This window comes from Nomascus leucogenys, chromosome 5 (assembly GCF_006542625.1).
Source record: "Nomascus leucogenys isolate Asia chromosome 5, Asia_NLE_v1, whole genome shotgun sequence".
Lineage (NCBI taxonomy): Eukaryota > Metazoa > Chordata > Mammalia > Primates > Hylobatidae > Nomascus > Nomascus leucogenys.
This window is the reverse complement of record NC_044385.1, coordinates 12,292,595-12,313,453: the sequence shown is the minus strand read 5'-3', so window position 1 is coordinate 12,313,453 and position 20,859 is coordinate 12,292,595. Positions and strand designations below refer to the sequence as shown.

General features: G+C 38.4%; 1 protein-coding gene across 4 annotated transcripts in view; it reads right to left on the bottom strand.

Annotated features, from left to right (window-relative positions):
• LYST (lysosomal trafficking regulator) overlaps positions 1 to 20,859 on the bottom strand; it is a 205,074-nt gene that overhangs the window by 166,056 nt on the left and 18,159 nt on the right. For all 4 annotated transcript variants that reach the window (XR_004030064.1, XM_030812643.1, XM_030812644.1 and 1 more), the window contains exons 2-3: positions 5,360 to 5,449; positions 1,699 to 1,897 (exon numbers count right to left, since the gene is read on the bottom strand). Coding sequence is in view for 3 of the 4 variants with exons in the window: in XM_030812643.1 (XP_030668503.1) it covers positions 1,699 to 1,890 (192 nt within the window). In the remaining variant the exon portion in view is untranslated. The remainder of the gene's footprint in view (positions 1 to 1,698; positions 1,898 to 5,359; positions 5,450 to 20,859) is intronic.

Genomic DNA, 20,859 nt, shown 5'->3' with positions numbered 1-20,859 from the left:
TGATTCTTTCAATACATGAACATTATATAATGTTCCAATTATTTGGGTCTTCTTTAGTTTCTCTCAATAATGTTTTATAGAATTCCATGCAGAAGTACTGTACATATTTTATTAGAGTCATTCCTCGATATTTACTATTACTGATTCTATTTATATGGTATATTTTAAAAAAGACAAAGCATTGAATTTTTTTTATTGTGGGGAAGAAGAAGAACAGAGCATGGTGTACATATTAAATAATCAAAATTTCAAAATAAATCACTACACATGGTCTAACATGATTTTTTCTGATTTTAAATTTTATTTACAGAAAAGTCATACAAATATATAAAAATAAAATTATATTAAATCACTCATTTAACAAATCACATTCATGAAAAAGAATAAAAATACATAAACTTGGCTGGGTGCAGTGGCTCACACCTGTAATCCCAGCACTTTGGGAGGCCAACGGGGGTAGGCTGCTTGAGGTCAAGAGTTTAAGACCAGTTGGCCAACACAGTGAAACCCCATCTCTACTGAAAATACAAAAATTCGCTGGGTGTGGTGGTGCACACTTGTAGTCCCAGCTACTTAGGTGGCTGAGACACGAGAATCACTTGAACCCAGAGGTGGAGGCTGCAGTGAGCCGAGATCGCACCACTGCATTCCAGCCTGGGCGACAGAGCGAGACTCTGTGTCTCAAAAGAAACCATAAACCTACAAATGTCCTGAAAAATTCCATGACAAGTACATGCTTCCTAATTTGTATTTGCTGTGTTCCTTAGCTTACAGTGAAAACAGAGGTACTGTTTTAGTCTCCATATTTCCTCAATATATGTATTTATTAGCAAAATGCTTTCATAGCAAAGAAATTTTATTTAATGATGGCCAATTTTACATCTAAAGCTGGTAATATTCAAAGTGTTAAAAAAACCCATCTTATTGGTGTTACACTTTATTATTTTTTCAACTAACTATATTAATTAGTTCCCTGAAAGCAGATTGTAGAGTTTTACATTCACAAAATAATTATTCATTTTCTACTAAAATGAAATAAAGATATAAATCACATTTGGCCTTAAAATTAATTTATGTGAGTACTTAATGTTTCTGGATCTGTTTTCTCATCTGTAAAAGAAGGTTAGATGAAAACATCTAGTCTCAACTAGTTTTAAAACTGTTAATTTTATAATAAGAAAACAGCAAAACCACATGGTCATACCATACTTTAAGCCAAAAACGTTTGAAAAATTAGATGTATACAAGCTAAAGGACTCAGTAATTCTTAGTTCACATAAAAGGACTCTGCTTTCACTCCAGAATTAGCAGCCTCCAAAAATTTTTCAAAAACATACTTGATATTTATTGAAAATGAAAATTCATCATGTTTCTGACATAAGACACAGGGATATAAGATTATGTCTTATATTTCTACTAAGAACCATAGTTATCTCACTGATATTATGATAAAAAGCATAGTATATATGAAACCATTTAGTTCTTAGGCAATTCATAATTCTAAGATATTTCAGATGTTTTGAAAGTATTCAAATAAACAATACGGTTATAAATAGGTCCACTTTTTTTTTAGTGGAATAATGTGAAAGACTGGACTTTATCTCAAGGAGGCTTCAGAAACTATGTAATCCAAAACCATGTAGCTATAGTTAACTATCATATATTGATGAAAATAAGTATTTGATATAAAAATGTTACCTGATCAATTATAGAATTTAGCTTGGTAAGTAACAGAAATCCTCGACCATGGACAAGGTACTGTCCAAGGGTTGCCATGTGCGTCTCCTCCTCTTCTTCCTCCCTGGCCTCCACCCTCTGGACCACTGCATTGCAAAGCCGGTTGACATCGGTCAGAAATTCACGTGCCAATGAGTTACTGTCGGTGCTCATGACCGAGCTATAAAATAAATATTACAAAAAAAAAGATTAGGAAAACAAATACAAATTTACTTTTAAAACTCTGTGTTTTTGTTGTTTGTTTCTAACTGAAGATTGTCTTAAAATTACTGGGAATTGGTACTTAACCCTATAATATTTTCAGGCATAGTTCTGACCTAGTCAGGTGCTTCTTAGATAATTCCTGCCATGGCGAAATGAACCCCAGGTTTGAAATACCTGAGCATAGCTGAGAATGGGTAAGTAACAGCACCTGGACAGAAGACATTTTTCTCTTTTTAAGAGAGAAGACTTTCTTTCTTCAATACAATAAAAATAAACCCATTACTTATAAAATGTTCTTGGTTTACATATTTTATAATAAATTGGTATTTTAAAAATATAACCCATTTTTCACTTGATAGAGCCCACCAATCACTGACCCATCCTCCCCAAACACCAAAGTTCAGTTAATAAAAAGGATTTCCAATCAGGTGAATAAAAGCTGAATAATTCTAACAGCTAAAGTTATGCCACTTCACTTCTTATGACATATTTAAATCAAATAAAGGGTAATGTGACATTTTAAGATTAAGGAAAATAAGGTACAGCAAACAGAATGAGGGAACATAAATACAGAGAAAAATGTACAAATTTCCAGAAGGGAAAAACCATGAACAACAAAATCCCCAAGGAGTTTCAAAATAGTTTCATCTCTGGGCTAAAAGTAATTTTGAGGTATCCAGTAACCTTTAAAAGATGTTTAACGTAGAGATGTTAAGTTAAATAAGACATGTATTGCCTTACCTCCCTTCACCCACTTCAGGGGGAAGCCCTCCCCACAGTCCCTGCTGAGAGGGCAGTGCATATATGACTATGGCTCTTGCCAAGAGGCACAGTCAGGCTCTGGGCCCCAGTTCAGCTACAATCCATGCTCATCACAAGATGTGACTTGTATAGTGTGGGCTGCAAAGAGGAACTGGACTAATCAGGTTTTCTTTCTCTCTCTTGGGAATTTAAACTAAAGGGATATAGTTGATGCGCTGAAAGGTCACACAGAGATGGGGCTGTGGTAGTCATTATGAGGTAGCTGAGGGTCAGAAGCCAACTAGGTAAAAATGAACCAACGGGATACAAAGAGAAGTAGATAAACATGAAAGGGAAATACCAGAGAAATTCCTAATACTACCTTAGTTCCTGTTCATTCTGGGACCTCATAGTTTAATTCTTTGATTCCCATCAGAATTCTAGGTATTACAGTAACTCTCTTTTAGTATAACAAACGTCAATATTTTTAATATTTTTGAATATTAGGCAGAAAAATATAAAGTACATCTCTCATTCTACAATGCGGCAATAACCTCTATTATATATTAATATTGGTTCTTTATATGCTTTCAGAAAGTAAAATTATTCAATAATCCAATAACCTAATTTATATTCAGTTCATATTTATCCAACTTTAATAAATTTCATTGAATCTGTTAATAATTTTAGGATACATAATTACTTAGTACACCACTAAAAAAGAATTAAACTATGACACAATGCTTCTTATCACATAAAATTTCCCTACAATATCACCTTCTGGGCCATCAAGACCATTCATGACACAGCACTTAAGAGAACTGCACAATTGTTTCTGGGATTTTCCTTCAAAGCTACTAACGTCATTCTATAAATTTATATGCTGGTGCTTTCTTGATCTTACCAGATGGTATCAGCAGAAAGTTTCAGAAAACAACCAGGAAAACATTTAAAACTCAACAGGTATAGTACCAGCAATGCACAGAAGTCTGCTGAAGCACTGACAATGTGAAAGTCTATGGTCAAGTGCACTCATGTGCAGGCCAGGTCAACTACTTCACAAGTGCTTATAAGACACCATCCATTGCAAGATACACTGCAACTTTAGAAATACTAAAAATGCGAAAAACTGAAAAATTATGGGAATAATTAAGTCTATCTTCTAGAAATTAAGATAATGGAAATCAATATAAATTTTTAGATATAAAAGTTAATGCCATATCAGTAAAAGGCATTATAATCTCAACAGAAATGTATGTTTTTTCCTGATTTAAAAATGTACCTAAAATATATACATGTTTATATGAATAGGTTAGTGTATATACATGATCTATTACTTGCTTTTATTTCATTTAGATATATTGAAAAACATTTCACATGAGCTCTCACTCTTTAATAGCTGTATGGCATACTGCTACATGTAAATACTACATATATTGCATTATATTACAGTTTACTATGTAGCCAATCTCTTATTTTTGAATAGATTGTTTCTAGCTTTTTATTATCGTAAACAAAGCTACAATTAACACCCTTATACTACTTGCACCTTTATCTTATTTCCTTGAAGTAGAAATTACTGTTATTTCATAAGGTAGGTTTTACATATTTCTTGTTAGGTTTACTCCAAGGCACTTTATATTTTTGCCATTATTATGAATGCGATTTTGTTTTCCATTATATATTCTAGGATTTAAAACTGGTATATAAGGCCAGGCGCGGTGGCTCACGCTTGTAATCCCAGCACTTTGGGAGGCCGAGGCGGGCAGATCACGAGGTCAGGAGATCGAGACCATGATGAAACACCGTCTCTACTAAAAATACAAAAAATTAGCCGGGCGTGGTGGCGGGCGCCTGTAGTCCCAGCTACTCAGAGAGGCTGAGGCAGGAGAATGGCGTGAACCCGGGAGGCGGAGCTTGCAGTGAGCCGAGATTGCGCCACTGCACTCCAGCCTGGGTGACAGAGCGAGACTCCGTCTCAAAAAAGATAAATAAATAAATAAAAAATGAAACTGGTATATAGTAGGCACATAGGAAGTGGATTCCTTTTGATATAATAATCATATATCTAAACTTCTGAGCTTTTTTATTATTTTGTTTTGAATTTCCCAGATATAATACTCTATAATCTACAAATAACAAAAATTCTGAATTATCTTATTCAATATTCATACAATTTCCATTATTCTATCTAATTGTATTAGTTTGCACTAACAGAACAACATCAGTTGTGGTGATGGGGACACTTTTGCTTTGTACATTAGGAAGTATTCACCTCTTCCTAACAGAAATATTGAATTTAACTGAATGACTTTCAGTCATTTTTAATGTCAACTGAAGAGATGATTGCACGGTATTTTCTTTAAGTTTTTTCTAATATTTAAAGTACCCAGAAACAAAGAATATATAACATGAGGTTATAGCCAACAACCAGATATAAATAGTATACTGTATATATCCTTTTGTAACTTTGCTTTTTCCTCTTAATGTTATGCTCATTCCATTAAACCATCATGCAATATATCATTGTATGAATAAACCACAAACTATACATCCATCTCTACTAAGAAAAGTTTAGCTGTTTTAACTTTGGGGTTTAACGAATGTCACATAATCATGTAGTTTCAAGCCTTCAAAATCATGTTGATGGTTAATATTTATTACATTATATACTTACCAGTCTTTCACCACTGCTGTAACATTTAGAGTCTATATCATTTGGGCTCATAAACTCGATGAAACAAATATTCTTAGAACAAAGCTTCACCTACAAAAAAAAAAGACAAACATATTAATCACAATAGTAAACCACAAATAATTTTAACAAAGTTGTGACATAATCAGTGGCCAGTCTTCATACATGATGTATGAAACCACCAATGAAATTTTTACATCTTAGAAGCACACTAAAAAAATGCCTACTTCAAGAATTCCTCTTGAGAGGGAATCTTGGAACATAGTGATCTGAAAAAGCAACTCAATAATAGCTTCTACTTTTCCTCTTCCAGTTCTTAACTTAAAACCTCCAGGTAAATCACAGGTTAACTGCAAAGGAGAATTAGACCAGTCTTCTTAACACTAGAATCTAGGAGGCAGTGGAATATCTAAATACTATCAAGAAAAAAAGGTTTTCAACTCAAAGTTCCTAGGTACAGCCATTACTTTCCTGTTAGGATGAAAGGTACTTGAGGATACATAAGAACTTAAACAATACTAAAACCAAACATCAATTTATTAATCATTATCAAATTTCATATCCTTATTGAAGTTTTTAAATGAATTAATCTTTTGTGTAGAATATAATGAAGGTTATTTCTAGAAGACTAAAGGATAAATTTCTATTTCTGGGACAGCAACAGGATACTTCTCTTTAGTTACCTGCTCTCCCCTTCTCTACAGTGGTTACCAGGAAGAAGCATGAAGAATGTTTCCTTATCATAGTTATGCGGCAAACATGATATTCTGAATTACAAGTTTTAAAATCAGATTGATTTTTAAAATTATTTTTATTTAAAAAAAAAAGAGACGGGGTCTTGCTGTGTTGCCCAGGCTAGTCTTGGACTCCTGAGCTCAAGTGATCTGCCCACCTTGGCCTCCCAAAGTAGTGGGATTACAGGCGTGAGCCACTGTACCTGGCCCAGAGTGATCTTTAATTACTTCAAAATGCTCAATTCTGGAAAACTGTCTTAAGTTTCTTTCAGCTTGCCAACCAGTTCTTGTACCACACATTATTCTAGGCACTTGAAGATAAACCAGGCAGAAAACAGCTGTGTTAGACAATGCAGGGCTTTGTGTGAATTAGGAAAAAACATCCCTTCCTGATGGGTGCAGCTCCACAGCAGGGCACATAGCTATCAAAGCACAGGGTACATTTCAGTCTCACCCCCTCATTCCTCTGGCAGAGCACCAGAAAGCAGTATATCAACGGCTCAACCAAGAGTGGAACAGCCCTGGAATAGAGTCCTAACACACCTTCCATATCTGTTCCTGCTGCCTCCTAAGCTAATCAGTATCATGCAATTTTTTTTTTTTTTTTGAGAGGAGTTTCACCCAGGCTTGAGTGCAGTGGCGCGATCTCGGGTCACTGCAACCTCTGCCGCCTGGGTTCAAGCGATTTTCCTGCCTCAGCCTCCCGAGTAGCTGGGATTACAGGTGCCCACCATTATGCCCGGCTAATTTTTGTATTTTTAATGGCGGGGGAGGGGGTTTCGCCACATTGGCCAGGCTGGTCTCAAACTCCCGACCTCAGGTGATCCACCCGCCTCGGCCTCCCAAAGTGCTAGGATTACAAATGTGAGCCACCGTGCCCGGCCCATGCAGATATTTTTAACTTTAAAATTATGGAAGGGGAAAAAATAAAGTAAAATTATGGAAGGGAAATTACTGGTCAAACTGTGAGCCTAAAGATGGTATTATATTAGTTGCTCTGACCACTACAACCCTCCAGCTTGGACTACCACAAGGCTGATGGCTCTGCCATCTATCTTGCAATGCTAAGATGATTCCAGCTAACTCACTGCGGCCGTAAGAAGTGAAAGCTGGCAGCTGGTCAGCTAGATCTGTCTGTTTCTCTTATCGAGGGACATTTTCTAGGCCAAGCTGAGGGATTTCTCTAATGCTCTTAAACTGGCATGGCTTCTTTATCTCTGTATTTTACAAAGCCTCACTTGAATATCTATGCAGTTTCATTTTATCCAAGATCATAATTCTAACCACCAGCACAGTCACATGTGTCCTCCTTGAGTCTGCCAGCACGCTTCATACACACCTGTATTCTAATTTTTATCATCCTGTATCATTCTAGGTGTCCAGAACGTCTGGAAGTATAGATACATTTTTAATAATGATGCCCTTAGCCCATTATATATTTGCCTCTGTTTCCAAACTACATAGACACACCCTGTAGTTACTTATCTATGACTGTTTTACCCTCTAGGTCACAAGTTACTTAAGGCCAGTGACCCTGTCTTATTACTTTTTGCCTTTTATAGCTATAATGCCCAATTTTAAATCTAACTTTATTACTATAATTTCAATTTCTAATACAACAATTGTTATAATGTCATAACAAAGAAAACTTGCCCCAACGATATTCTTAGAATTTTTATATCCTTAGCATTTACCATAAATGAAAAACATAGTAACAAATGCCTATAATCATATAAATGACCTTCTCAGAAAAATAATGTTTCACTTTTTCTCATATAGCGACTGGTAAAATGTAAAATATGAACAAGCAAAAACAAAAGATACATACACAAACACTGATTTAATGTATTAGCTACATCTCATTTTATGTCATCAGAAGTTTCATCAATATGTCATTTATTTCAACAAATGTTATTGAACATTTACTGTATGTGAGCTACTAATTTATGCACTGAGTTTAGAGCAGAATCAAAATCCTTACCATCATGTATTATAGTGAGGTAGAGACAGATGAAAAGCAAACATACACTATAATGTCAGGTCATGTTAATTCGATGAAAAAGTAAAACAAAGTAAGGGTATAGAGTGATAGGAATGCTGTTTCAGATAGGATGGACAAGGAAGGTCTGAAGCAGTAATATTTGAGCAAAAACTTGAATGGAATAAGTAAATGGACCATGTGGGTATCTGGGAAATGTGTGTTCCAAGCCACTGAGATAAATGTATGCTGGATGCACTGGATATTGAGTGCAAGAGGAAAAGAGGTAAAAAATAATTGCAAAGAAAAAGTGAGAAAAGTCAACCCATTCTTCCTTCTCAGGAACTAAAGTAAGCATGGAAAGAGGAAATAGAAGTGTTCCCCTGAAACCATTTCTCCCCAAGAATGGAAGTCCCTCCCAATGCCCACCCAAAAAAGACTATAAGGTTTTTTAGCCTGTGTGAAGAATAGTACTGTTTACTGATAGGTAAGACTGACGTAAGAACAGTTGGGAGGGAAAATAACGTTCAGTTTTAGCTATGTTAGGTGTGATAGGGTTCTTAGAAATTAAGTAATCAAGTAGGCAGCTGAAGATCAAAACAGGCAGGGAAGCTGGAACTAGTGAATCAATTTGGGAATCATCAGGATATCATCAATAAGTTTTTAAAGCCATGGGACTAGACAGATGAAATAACCCAGAGCAGTGCTGTTCACCAGAGCTTTCTGAGATGATGACCCTGTTCTATAATTTCTGCCACACAATATAGCAGACAAAAGCCACAGGTGGCTAGAGGCTACTATAATGAACAGTGGGGATCTAGAGAATGAGTGTAAGGGAGCAGAGAAGAGGTTTCACGACTGAGCCCTGGGTTTAGCATGGCTGAGTCAAGGGAGAGGGTAAGTAACCAATACAGGAGACTGAGAAGGAACAGCAAGTGAGGCAGGAGAAAAATCAGGTGAGTGGTATCTCCCAGAAACCAGGTGAAGAAAGCTTGAAACAGAAAAGAGTAACCAATGCTATCAAAAATTCTGAGAGAAAGCTGGCAGGTGCAGTGGCTCAAGCCTGTAATCAGAGCACTTTGGGAGGGTGAGGTAGGCTAATCACTTGAGGCCAGGAGTTCAAGACCAGCCTGGGCAACATGGCGAAATCCCATCTCTACTAAAAATACAAAAATTAGCTGGCATGGTGGTGCACACCTGTAATCCTAGCTACTTGGGAGGATGAGGTATAAGAACTGCTTGAACCTGAAAGGCGGAGGTTGCAGTGAGCTGAGATTGAGCCACCACATACCAGCCTGGGTAAGAGTGAGACCCTGTTTCAAAAAAAAAAAGAAAAAAAAAGAGAGAATTCTGAGAAGTAAGATGAAGACTGGGAATTGACTGCTGGATTTAGCAACACGGAAGTTATGACAATCTTTTCAAAGAATGGTCTTGGGGTGGAAAAGAGTGGTGAGGAAATGAAGGCAAGCAATTTAGACAGCTCTTTTGAGAAGTTCTGCCACAAAGCATGCAAGGGAATGGGTGATGGCTTGAGGGGGACATGAGATAAGTGAGGTTAAAAAAAAAACCTGATTAATATTATAGCTTGTTTCTAAGCTGAAACATAGTATGTTTCTCTAACAGAGAAAGGAAAATAGATGAAAAACTAGAATGAGAAGAGATAATTCTAGGAACAATGAGTAGGCAAAACGAAGAGGACCAACGTACAAGTGGAAGGAACAGTGGCAGTTCATCTAATTGAATAAGAAGAATGTCAGAGAATATGAATATAGATGTAGGAAGATTAGTATATTCAGCAATAGGAGGACCAAGACGTTTTTTTCAGGTGCTTCTATTTTCTTGGTGCAATAAACAGCAAGATTGCCAGCTGAGAGTGAGAAGTGGGAAGGAGGTGTTAAACTGATGAGTGTAACAAGGTCAAAAAACAGCAGCCCATAAGAGACTTCCTGCCAGGCTGCCAATGAGTAACTAAATCAAGATTGAGTTCCATTGTTCAATAACTATACCCATACTATAATCCAATTCTCCTTCATGTTCCCAAGTATAGAATGGTAGACTGTTGAATACTCCATGGGAATCTAGATATATTACAGCTGCGGCATTCTCCTAATCTGTAAATGTAGAATCTATAGATAGAAACTGGGTTATCTGGAATGAATTCTTAGAGAGCCCACATAGCCTTTATTGCTCATCTTTTCTTTAAGTGTAATATTTGAAAATCTTTAAAAATGATTTCTAGAGTCTTTTGTGGAAGTAACATCAAGTTTACAAAAATCTATGGAATCTACATTCTTTTTAATTTTAGAACATTATTCCTCCACAGACTTCTACAAGTTTTTATATTTCACCATAATTACTCAAAGATTATTAGTTCAGCAACGACATTAACAAATGTTCTCAGAATCTGACCGTGAGATGTGAATTCATTTTAGAGCATCCAGAGTTCTGATACAATCTTCTCCCCAATCTTGGGCTTCAATTTTCTCCTCTTATTTTCCTCACTTCTACCCTTATTAGTCTGTGTGCAGATCATTCTCCATGTCAGAGAAGAGAAGAAGGCTAAGAAATTTCATTTGTTCTCTGTATCTGATTATTGGGTCCATTTGTTGGTAAGAATCTATTATTTATTTGTCATATTCATTCTCTCTCTCTCCCCCTACTGCCCCACCCCCCACCCCCACGCCCTTTCTTTCTTTTTGTAGAGACAGGGTCTCACCATGTTGTCCAGGCTGGTCTCCAACTCCTGGGCTCAAGTGAACCTCCCGCCTTGGCTTCCCAAAGTGTTGGGAGTACAGGCGTAAGCCACTGCACCTGGCCTCATTTTCGTTCTCTACATATAAAATGTAAAAGGTCAGCCCAACCTTTTTCAAAATCTTAGCTCATTATACTACCAGGACTGTGTTCCTATTCTATAGGTTTTATATGTGTCGGTGTGTGTATGTAGGTGTATATATATATCTATATATATAGAGAGATATATATAGATATATAATTATTATTTTTTTTTTGAGACAGAATCTTGCTCTGTCGTCCAGGCTGGAGTGCAGTGGCATGATCTCGGCTCACTGCAACCTCCGCCTCCCAGGCTCAAGTTGGCCAGGCTGATCTCAAACTCTTGACCTCAGGTGATCCGCCCACCTCCACCCTCCCAAAGTGCTGGGATTACAGGCGTGATCCACTGCACCCAACCATTTGGTTTCATATCCTTCTTTCTTTCTTGTGCACAATATTTAAAAATCAGTTCGTGCCGGGCACGGTGGCTCATGCATGTAATCTCAGCACTTTGGGAAGCCAAGGTGAGTGGATCACCTGAGATGAGGAGTTCGAGACCAGCCTGGCCAACACGGAGAACCCCCCCATCTCTACTAAAAATACAAAAATTAGCCGTGTGCAGTGGCACACGCCTATAGTCCCAGCAACTTGGGAGGCTAAGGCAGGAGAATCGCTTGAACGTGGGAGAGGAGGTTGCAGTGAGCTGAGATCGCGCCACTGCACACCAGCCTGGGCGACACAGCGAGACTCTGTCTCAAAAAATAAAATAAAACGAAATAAGATAAAATAAAATAAAAAATAAATAAATAAATCATCAGTTCATGTGGCCACTTTCCCTCTCCCTTTCCTTCACATATTATTTCCAATTGTTTAGTAGAGATACTGCCTATTATCACCTTACAACTACTTTCCCTTCAAGAGACTATCTCTGGCATCTTACCTACCTTTTCTTTGAATTTTAGGAACTCTGTACCCCAATTCTCCATATTCCGGCTTTGTTCCATATTCCTCTTCCTGCTTATTAGTCTTCCAGCTATCATTTACAAAACAACCACTTTGTATCAGACGCTAAGAACATAAAGTAATTCCAGTCTCTGCCCTCAAGAAGATTACATTATGGTGGCAAAGGCAAATCAATATATAGGGTACTACTATGTACTGCTAAGGGGCACTTAACCCAATTTGAGTGGCCAGGGAAGCTTCATGAAGAATAAATTGAAGTTGTACAGGTAAAGGGAGAAAAGAAGGGAAGAAAAGCATTAGAGATGGAAACAGCAGCTCAAGTTAAGTCACTGAGGAAATTACAGTAAGTTTGGTGTCACAACTACAAAATGAGAAACAGGAAAAGTTAGGAGGGAGTGGCTGGCAAAGACCAGATGGTGAAAGGCTTTGTACACTATGCTAAGAACCTTGGGCTTTAATCTACTGGCTAGTGAGTCTTATCAGAATCACCTATAGAGTTTGTCTAGGCCCCATCATCAGAGAACCTAATCTGCTAAACTCACAGCAAGACCTAAACATCGGTATTTTTAACAAGCTTCATAGGTGATTCTAATGAACAGTCAGGGCTGAGACTCACTGCTACAGGTGACAGGAAGCCCATGAATTATTTTGAACATGTGAGTGGCATGGTCAATCTTGAACACATAGGTCATTCTAGTGGCAATGTGGAAGACACATTTTATGGAGAAAACTCTAGCTGCATGAAAACCAATTTGGAGACTGGCGTAATACTCCAAGCAAATGGTAACGATATTTTTTTCTAAAGCAACAGTAGAAGAATATAATTTTATTAAATATCCAGGAGTTAAAATGAGCACAATTTTGGTGATTAATTGGATGGAGAAGTGAGTGGTAAGGGAGGGATCAGGACAACTCTCTGAATACTGGCTTGGTTAACTGGATAAATGGTACTGCCACCTGCGAAGAACATAGAAGAAAAACTGAGGCATGTGTGCAGAGTCTGCTGTCAGGGCAAAACCACTCCACACCAGGTGAGCTGAGTCCTCTATTAGGCCAGTGACCAACTTCTTTACAGTGACTACTGAGACTAAATCCACCATGCCTTTCATTCCAATTTCAGCAATGCTCAAAACGTATACCTTCTCAACAACTATCCTTAACTCCATCTCATGGTTTCCAATACCAGACCGAATAAGGAAATAGCAAGTATAGACTCTCCTGAGAAGGCAGGATTAGAAAAGAAAAACAGTAAATAGAGAGGAGCTGGAGAAAGAGGCATAGGTCAAGGAAGATTTTTTTTTTCAAGTATTTTTTTGTTTTGTTTTAATTTTATTATTATTATTATTATTATACTTTAAGTTTTAGGGTACATGTGCACAATGTGCAGGTTTGTTACATATGTATCCATGTGCCATGTTGGTGTGCTGCACCCATTAACTCGTCATTTAGCATTAGGTATATCTCCTAATGCTGTCCCTCCCCACTCCCCCCATCCCACAACAGTCCCCGGAGTGTGATGTTCCCCTTCCTGTGTCCATGTGTTCTCATTGTTCAATTCCCACCTATGAGTGAGAACATGGGGTGTTTGGTTTTTTGTCCTTGCGACAGTTTACTGAGAATGATGGTTTCCAGTTTCATCTATGTCCCTACAAAGGAGTATTTTTTTTTTAAAGAATTGGAAGAACCGTATTTTTAGGCTATAAGCAATAAGAGGTGGCGCGGCGTGGCCAGCCATCTCCTATCAGCTCTGATTGTGTGTACTTCTTCCCAGCATCACTGGCACCATGTTGGTAGCTTAAAATCATCATGGTGAGAGTATTTACATCATGGAAATGGGCAAATGCTATACGTTAGGGTCTTTTTTGTTTCTTTCTCTAGGAGAGCCACTTTACTAGCATACCACTGCAGCCAGCACAAGGGAAGATACTGAAGACAGAGGCAAGAGAATGAATGAATGAAGGACAAAATTCATAGAGAAAATAACTGTGGATTGGATCAAGGGCATAGGTGAAAAGGTTAGGCTGGGGCAGGGAAGCAGGAGGGGACACATCATCCTCTGAAGCTGAGGGAAAGGAGGTAAGGAGAGTTGCAGATATAGAAAACAGGTGGAAGGCCAGAAACTGAGGGAGCTCAAGAATGACTGCCTCAATTTTTTCATTCAAGTAATAGGCAAAGTTGTCTGCTTAAAGAAGAGAGTCTAGAGATTGGGGGATAAAGGCTAAGTAATTTAGAATAATTATTGGAAGAATAGTCAAATGGGGGAAAGTAGCGATGACAGACAAAAGAATTTACTGGTTGGCTACTAGCTTAGCAGAGGTGGAAAACCATGAATTTCTGGTGGTATGGATTTTTTCAGATATTTCAGATTCACCAGCAGGATTCAGCTGCTTGGGTCTAATAGTAGACAATGCAAATTGTTATCACTGATCTGGAAATGGGAGTTTTGGTGGGTGGAGGCAGCAGAAGCATAAGCGAAAGGGACCCAAGGGTATGGGTGGAAGAACAGTCCTTATGGCCAAAAATGAGACACAGACTGGGTAGGAAAAAGAAAGAGGCCAGGAAAATAAATGTTGATAGACAAGGAGAAAATCCAGGCAATCAAGGAAGTGTGGATCTCTACCAGACTGAAGAGTACACAATGTGGGAATGAAGATGTTAGAATTTTTAGATTTCTGAAACAAGCAGTCCCAGATAACAACATCCACAGTGTGGCCCTGCAAGCAGATGTCTAAAGTGAAGTGAAAGCTAAGGTCCTTGCAGTTAAGTAACCATGAAGCTAGTATTTTTGGACAACAGACCATTGTAAGTTCTTAAAATGAAAGCCCTATAATGACAGAGATTTTGTCTGTTGTATTCACTGCTAAATCTCTAGCACTTAGAACAGAACACAGCTAACAGCAGGCATTCGATTCTACTCATTTGTTGAATGAATGGCATGGCCTCTCTCTCAGGATTTTCATTAGGTTAATTTGTCTAATTAAGCCCCTCATAGTCAAATTAGGTCAAAGATAGACTCAAGAGTACTGGCTCCCTGGATTATTTCCTTTACCTTCTGGAAATGAAATGGTCACTAAAGTCAGTCAACAGTGGCTCTGCTTTCATTGAATGAAACTTCCTGCAAACATCTGGATAGTTAACTTTGATATCTTAGCTCTGTTCCGGTTCTGTGATTAATTTCCACAACTTATTATCCACCTAAAAGATTACAGAATTAAGCTATCACCCTCAGTCTTGTGGATTTTCACGCATTTATCTTCTTGACATAGAAAACTACTACACCCGCCTCTCACACCAACTCATGACCACATATATTCTTCACTTTTAGGGCAGCTCCTCATATAATGGCATTTTTAGATGCCTTGTCATGTCTGTGTTCTAGGCAATGCTACGAAGGACATTACATGTAACACTGAAAATAAAATCTCAAGCTCAACAACGGGCAAGAAATGGTCCCTAGGTGGCTGAGTTTCCTTTTCAATAAATATCAAATGGCCAGTGGCCACAGTGATAAGAAGGGGAAGGGGTCCATTGTGCTACAGTTCCCTTTTTCACAAATTCTTTAATCCCAATATTTATTTCTTAAGTAAATATTTTAATAGACATTTATTAATATGCTCCAGCTCATTCTATTTTCACTATTTACGAATCTGTTCTGAATAGTGGGATATACATACAGTAGGCATCATGACAGTAGTGAAATAGGACCCAGAAGCCGCAGATCAGGAATCTAGCAATTACTAGCTAGTCACACAGAGCTGTGTGAAGTTTGGCTGCCTCTTCCATAAACTACCCCACAGAGTTGCTATGTGGAGCCTAAGAAATTATATAACCTCAGTAAACACTGTTGACAAATTTTATAGCTCTATGTAAATGCTCAGTACTAGCTGCACACCTTATGACAGACAGTGCTATCTGAAGGAAGAAAAAGATCACTGCAAGCTTTCCTCAGATCACAGTGAGGAAAATGATCTGTTTCATAACGCTGTTTCCAAGGAAGCACTGAAAAAAAAAAAAAGGGAGTCCCTGTATTTTCTGCTTTTTCCCTGTCTTGTGGCTTCCACAAGAAAAAAAAAGAAGTAAAAGGAAAAAACAACAAAAAAGTTTATAATAATGATATTTATTCTTATAGCTTGATGAGAAAGCATACATTTTCCTCATCAAACAGTAACACCCAAAAGACTTGATTGTTAGTCTTTCACCAAATGCCAAAAAATCCTGGAAAATTCCCTTTTAAAGTAACACTATATGCTTGCCTAATTTTCTTAATTCAATAGTATTAGAGAAATTGCCATTGGAAAGACTTTTTTTCAAAAATGTTATGTGCCAAAGAGGAGACTGTGATAAATCAGGGTTATTGTAAGAATTAGGCAAAATAATGTACAGAATAATGTGCCCAATAAATTCTGTTAAATCAAAATCTGCCATGATTTGAAGCAGCCTTCTTGAAAATAAAGGTTAGTTTATATGGATTTAACTATTCTAAATCCCATCTCTCCAGAGTTTAATATATATTGATGATAGATTGATTAGCAACTTTCTCAAAGATCTCATATAGTCTTTACAACACACCACTAAAAATAAAAAATCTTTACGAGAAAAAAGATAACACCATTTATACCATTTCATAAATGACATGAATAAAGGAATAAACATGAATAACTTAGAATCATATGTTGTCATAATGGCAGAAATTTTAGATATCATATTCTCTAACCCCACATTCTACAGTTGACAAAAACTGAGGCCTACAGGTCCAAGGTCACAGAAATGATTAGTCACTGGACTCCCCTATCCCAGTTGTCTTGGAGTTACGTATGTTTTTGGGGGTAATTAACTAGAACTGAAATAAGCAAGTTAGAAGATACATAGCCTTTCTTCTTCTGTCAGGTCAATTAGAAATTAGACAACAGGCAAAGGCGTTTCCCTAATACTAAATACTACCTCTAAATGGTATCCAGAGCCTTTACTCAAGTCCACTGGATTGTAATACATACACCTGGAAACAAGATTTTTAAACCACTCTCTACAGACTTTTTAGACTATAACACAGAACTATATGTCTGAAATGCAGGACACTGGTGAGGGGAAAGGGACCAAAGAGGGGGAGGGGGAAACTGCACTTGTTCAGATTAATATAATTCTCTTTAAAGAATAAGCGAGTTAAAGCATATCAGTTGAACTGTACAATATTTAGGCAAGAAAATATCTGTTAATCTAAGCTTTACTGTGTAACTTTTTAGTCAATACTAGATGTGTTAAGCAATAACCATCAGAATGATTCCTAACTAAAGAGAGGAGCTCCTCGGATCATGGCGATGGGAGGCAGGACTAGATTGCAGCTCTGGACAGAGCGGCATGCGGGGGCTCGCATTGTGAATTTTAGTTCCAGATCCACTGCAAGAACAAACCAGTAATCCCGAGAGGACCCACAGACCCTCTGAAGGAAGAGGATTGCTCCTGCAGACCCCAGGAGACCCCCAAATACTGTGAGTGCCCCAACTGTGCAAGTGGGAAAGGGAGACTCTCCTCTCCCGAACACACACCCCCACTGGAGAAGCTGAAGGTCTGTTTGCTGGAGAAGTTTCTGACCTTACCTGGAGCTGAATCAAGTTAGAGAGCCGAGCCTAGCGAATTACAGAGGTAGAGAATGCAGCAGAAAGGCCCTGGGAGCTCCCTGGGTCCTTAAGTAGCCCATTCCTGCCTGGCACCACAAGGATCCATTGGGAGGGTGGCCAGAGGAGCAGGGGGTAAAACCCCATAGGGAAAGGAATTCTCTAGCCTAACTTTTTAACAATTTGAACGCGGTGAGAAGCCTGCTGGCCAGAACTCAGAGGAGGGTGCAAATCCACCTCGCAGACTTCACAGGTGGGAAGAACTAAAGCCCTTTTCTTTGGCAGGTGGATAGCCTCGGGGAAGTTTTCAAGCCCATCTAGCCCTCAGCCTGGAAACAGACTCCCGGCTGTTAGGGGGGACACGGTAGGAGTGAGAGGGGCCCTTCGGTTTGCGTGGGAGCTGGGTGACGGCTGTGACTGCTGGCTTTCCCCCACTTCCCTGACAACCTTCATGACTCAGCAGAGGCAGCCATAATCCTCCTAAGTACACAACTCCAGTAAACTGGGAATCTCACCCCCAATTCCCCACAGCAGCCGCAGCACGACCCAACCAAGGAGCGGCTGAGCTCAGACACACCTAGCCCCACCCCCACCTGATGGTCCTTCCCTATCCACCCTGGTAGCAAAAGACAAAGGGCATTTAATCTTGGGAGTTCTAGGGCCCTGCCCACAGCGTATCTTTCTCTGTACTAAAGCTGATGCTTTCTGGAAAGCGCCACCTCCTGGCAGGAGGCCAACCAGCACAAAAATAGAGCATTAAAACATGGCCAACCAGCACAAAAATAGAGCATTAAACCACCAAAGCTAAGGACCCTCACGGAGTCCATTGCACCCTCCACCACCTGCACCAGAACAGGCGCTGGTATCCATGGCTGAGACCCATAGATGGTTCACATCACAGGACTCTGTGCAGACAACCCCCCATACCGATAGACTCGCTGGGTGGCTAGACCCAGAAGAGACACAACAATCACTGCAGTTCGGCTCACAGGAATCCACATCCACAGGAAAAGGAGGAGCATACAACATCAAGGGAACACCCCATGGGACAAAAGAATCTGAACAACAGTCTTCAGCTCTAGACCTTCCCTCTGACAGAGCCTACCCAAATGAGAAGGAAACAGAAAACCAACCCTGGTAATATGACAAAACAAGGCTCTTCAACACCCCCCCAAAATTTCTCTAGTTCACCAGCAATAGATCCAAACCAAGAAGAAATCGCTGATTTACCTGACAAAGAATTCAGGAGGTTAGATATTAAGCTAATGAGGGAGGGACCAGAGAAAGGTGAAGCCCAGTGCAAGGAAATCCAAAAAATGATACAAGAAGTGAAGGCAGAAATATTCAAAGAAATAGATAGCATAAAGAAAAAAAACAATAAAAAATTCAGGAAACTTTGGACACACTTAAAAATGCAAAATGCTCTGGAAAGTCTCAGCAATAGAACTAAACAAGTAGAAGAAAGAAATTCAGAACTCAAAGACAAGGTCTTCGAATTAACCCAATCCAACAAAGACAAAGAAAAAAGAATACGAAAATATGAACAAAGCCTTCAAGAAGTCTGGGATTATGTTAAATGACCACACCTAAGAATAATCAGTGTTCCTGAGGAAGAAGAGAATTCTAAAAGCTTGGAAAACATATTTGGGGGAATAATTGAGGAAAACTTCCCTGGCCTTGCTAGAGACATAGACATCCAAATACAGAAGCATAAACATCACCTGGGAAATTCATCGCAAAAAGATCTTTGCACAGGCACACTGTCAACAGATTATCCAAAGTTAAGATGAAGGAAAGAATTTTAAGAGCTGTGAAACAGAAGTACCAGGTAGCCTATAAAAGAAAATCTATCAGATTAACAGCAGATTTCTCAGCAGAAACCCTATAAGGTAGAAGGGATTGGGGCCCTATCTTCAGACTCCTCAAACAAAACAATTATCAGCCAAGAATTTTGTATCCAGCAAAATTAAGCATCATATATGAAGGAAAGATACAGTCTTTTTCAGACAAACAAATGCTGAGAGAATTCGCCATCACCAAGCCACCACTAGAAGAACTGCTAAAAGGAGCTCCAAGTCTTGAAACAAACCCTGGAAACACATCAAAACAGAACCTCTTTAAAGCATAAATCACACAGGGCCTATAAAACAAAAATGCAAGTTAAAAAGCAAAAACAAAACAACAACAACAAAAAAAGTACACAGGCAACAAGGAGCATGATGAATGCAACCATACCGCACATTTCAATGCTAACATTGAATGTAAATGGCCTAAATGCTCCACTTAAAAGATACAGAACCACAGAATGGATAAGAATTCACCAACCAACTATCTATTGCCTTCAGGATACTCACCTAACACATAAGGACTCACATACGGTAAAGGGGTGGGAAAAGGCATTTCATGCAAATGGACACCGAAAGCCAGCAGGGTATTCTTATATCAGACAAAACAAACTTTAAAGCAACAGCAATTAAGAGACAAAGAGGGACATTATATAATGGTAAAAGGCCTTGTCCAACAGGAATATATCACAATCCTAAACATACATGCACCTAACACTGGAGCTCCCAAATTTATAAAACAATTACTAATAGACCTAAGAAATGAGGTAGCAACACAATAATAGTGGGGGACTTCAATACTCCAATGACCAGACAGGTCATCAACACAGGTCAATAAAGAAACAATGAATTTAAACTATACCTTGGAACAAATGGACTTGACAGATATATACAGACATTTCATCCAACAACTGCAGAATATACATTCTATTCAACAGCACATGGAACTTTCTCCAAGATAGATCATATGACAGGCAACAAAACGAGTCTCAATAAATTTAAGAAAATTGAAATTATATCAAGCACTCTCTCAGACCACAGCGGCATAAAACTGGAAATCAACTCCAAAAGGAAGCTTCAAAACCATGCAAATACATGGAAATTAAATAACCTGCTCCTGAATGAGCATTGGGTCAAAAACCAAATCAAGATAGAAATTAAAAAAATTCTTCGAACTGAATGACAATAATGACGCAACCTATCAAAACCTCTGCGATAGAGCAAAGGTGGTGCTAAGAGGAAAGTTCTCAGTCCTAAATGCCTACATCAAAAAGTCTGAAAGAGCACAATCTAAGGTCACACCTCAAGGAACTAGAGAAACTAGAACAAAGCAAACCCAAACCCAGCAGAAGAAAGGAAATAACCAATATCAGAGCAGAACTAAATGAAATTGAAACAAACAAAAAATACAAAAGATAAATGAAACAAAAAGCTGATTCTTTGAAAAGATAAATAAAATTTGTATACCATTAGCAAGATTAACCAAGAAAAGAAGACAGAAAATCCAAATAACCTCATTAAGAAATGAAACAGGAGATACTACAACTGACACCACTGAAACACAAAAGATCATTCAAGG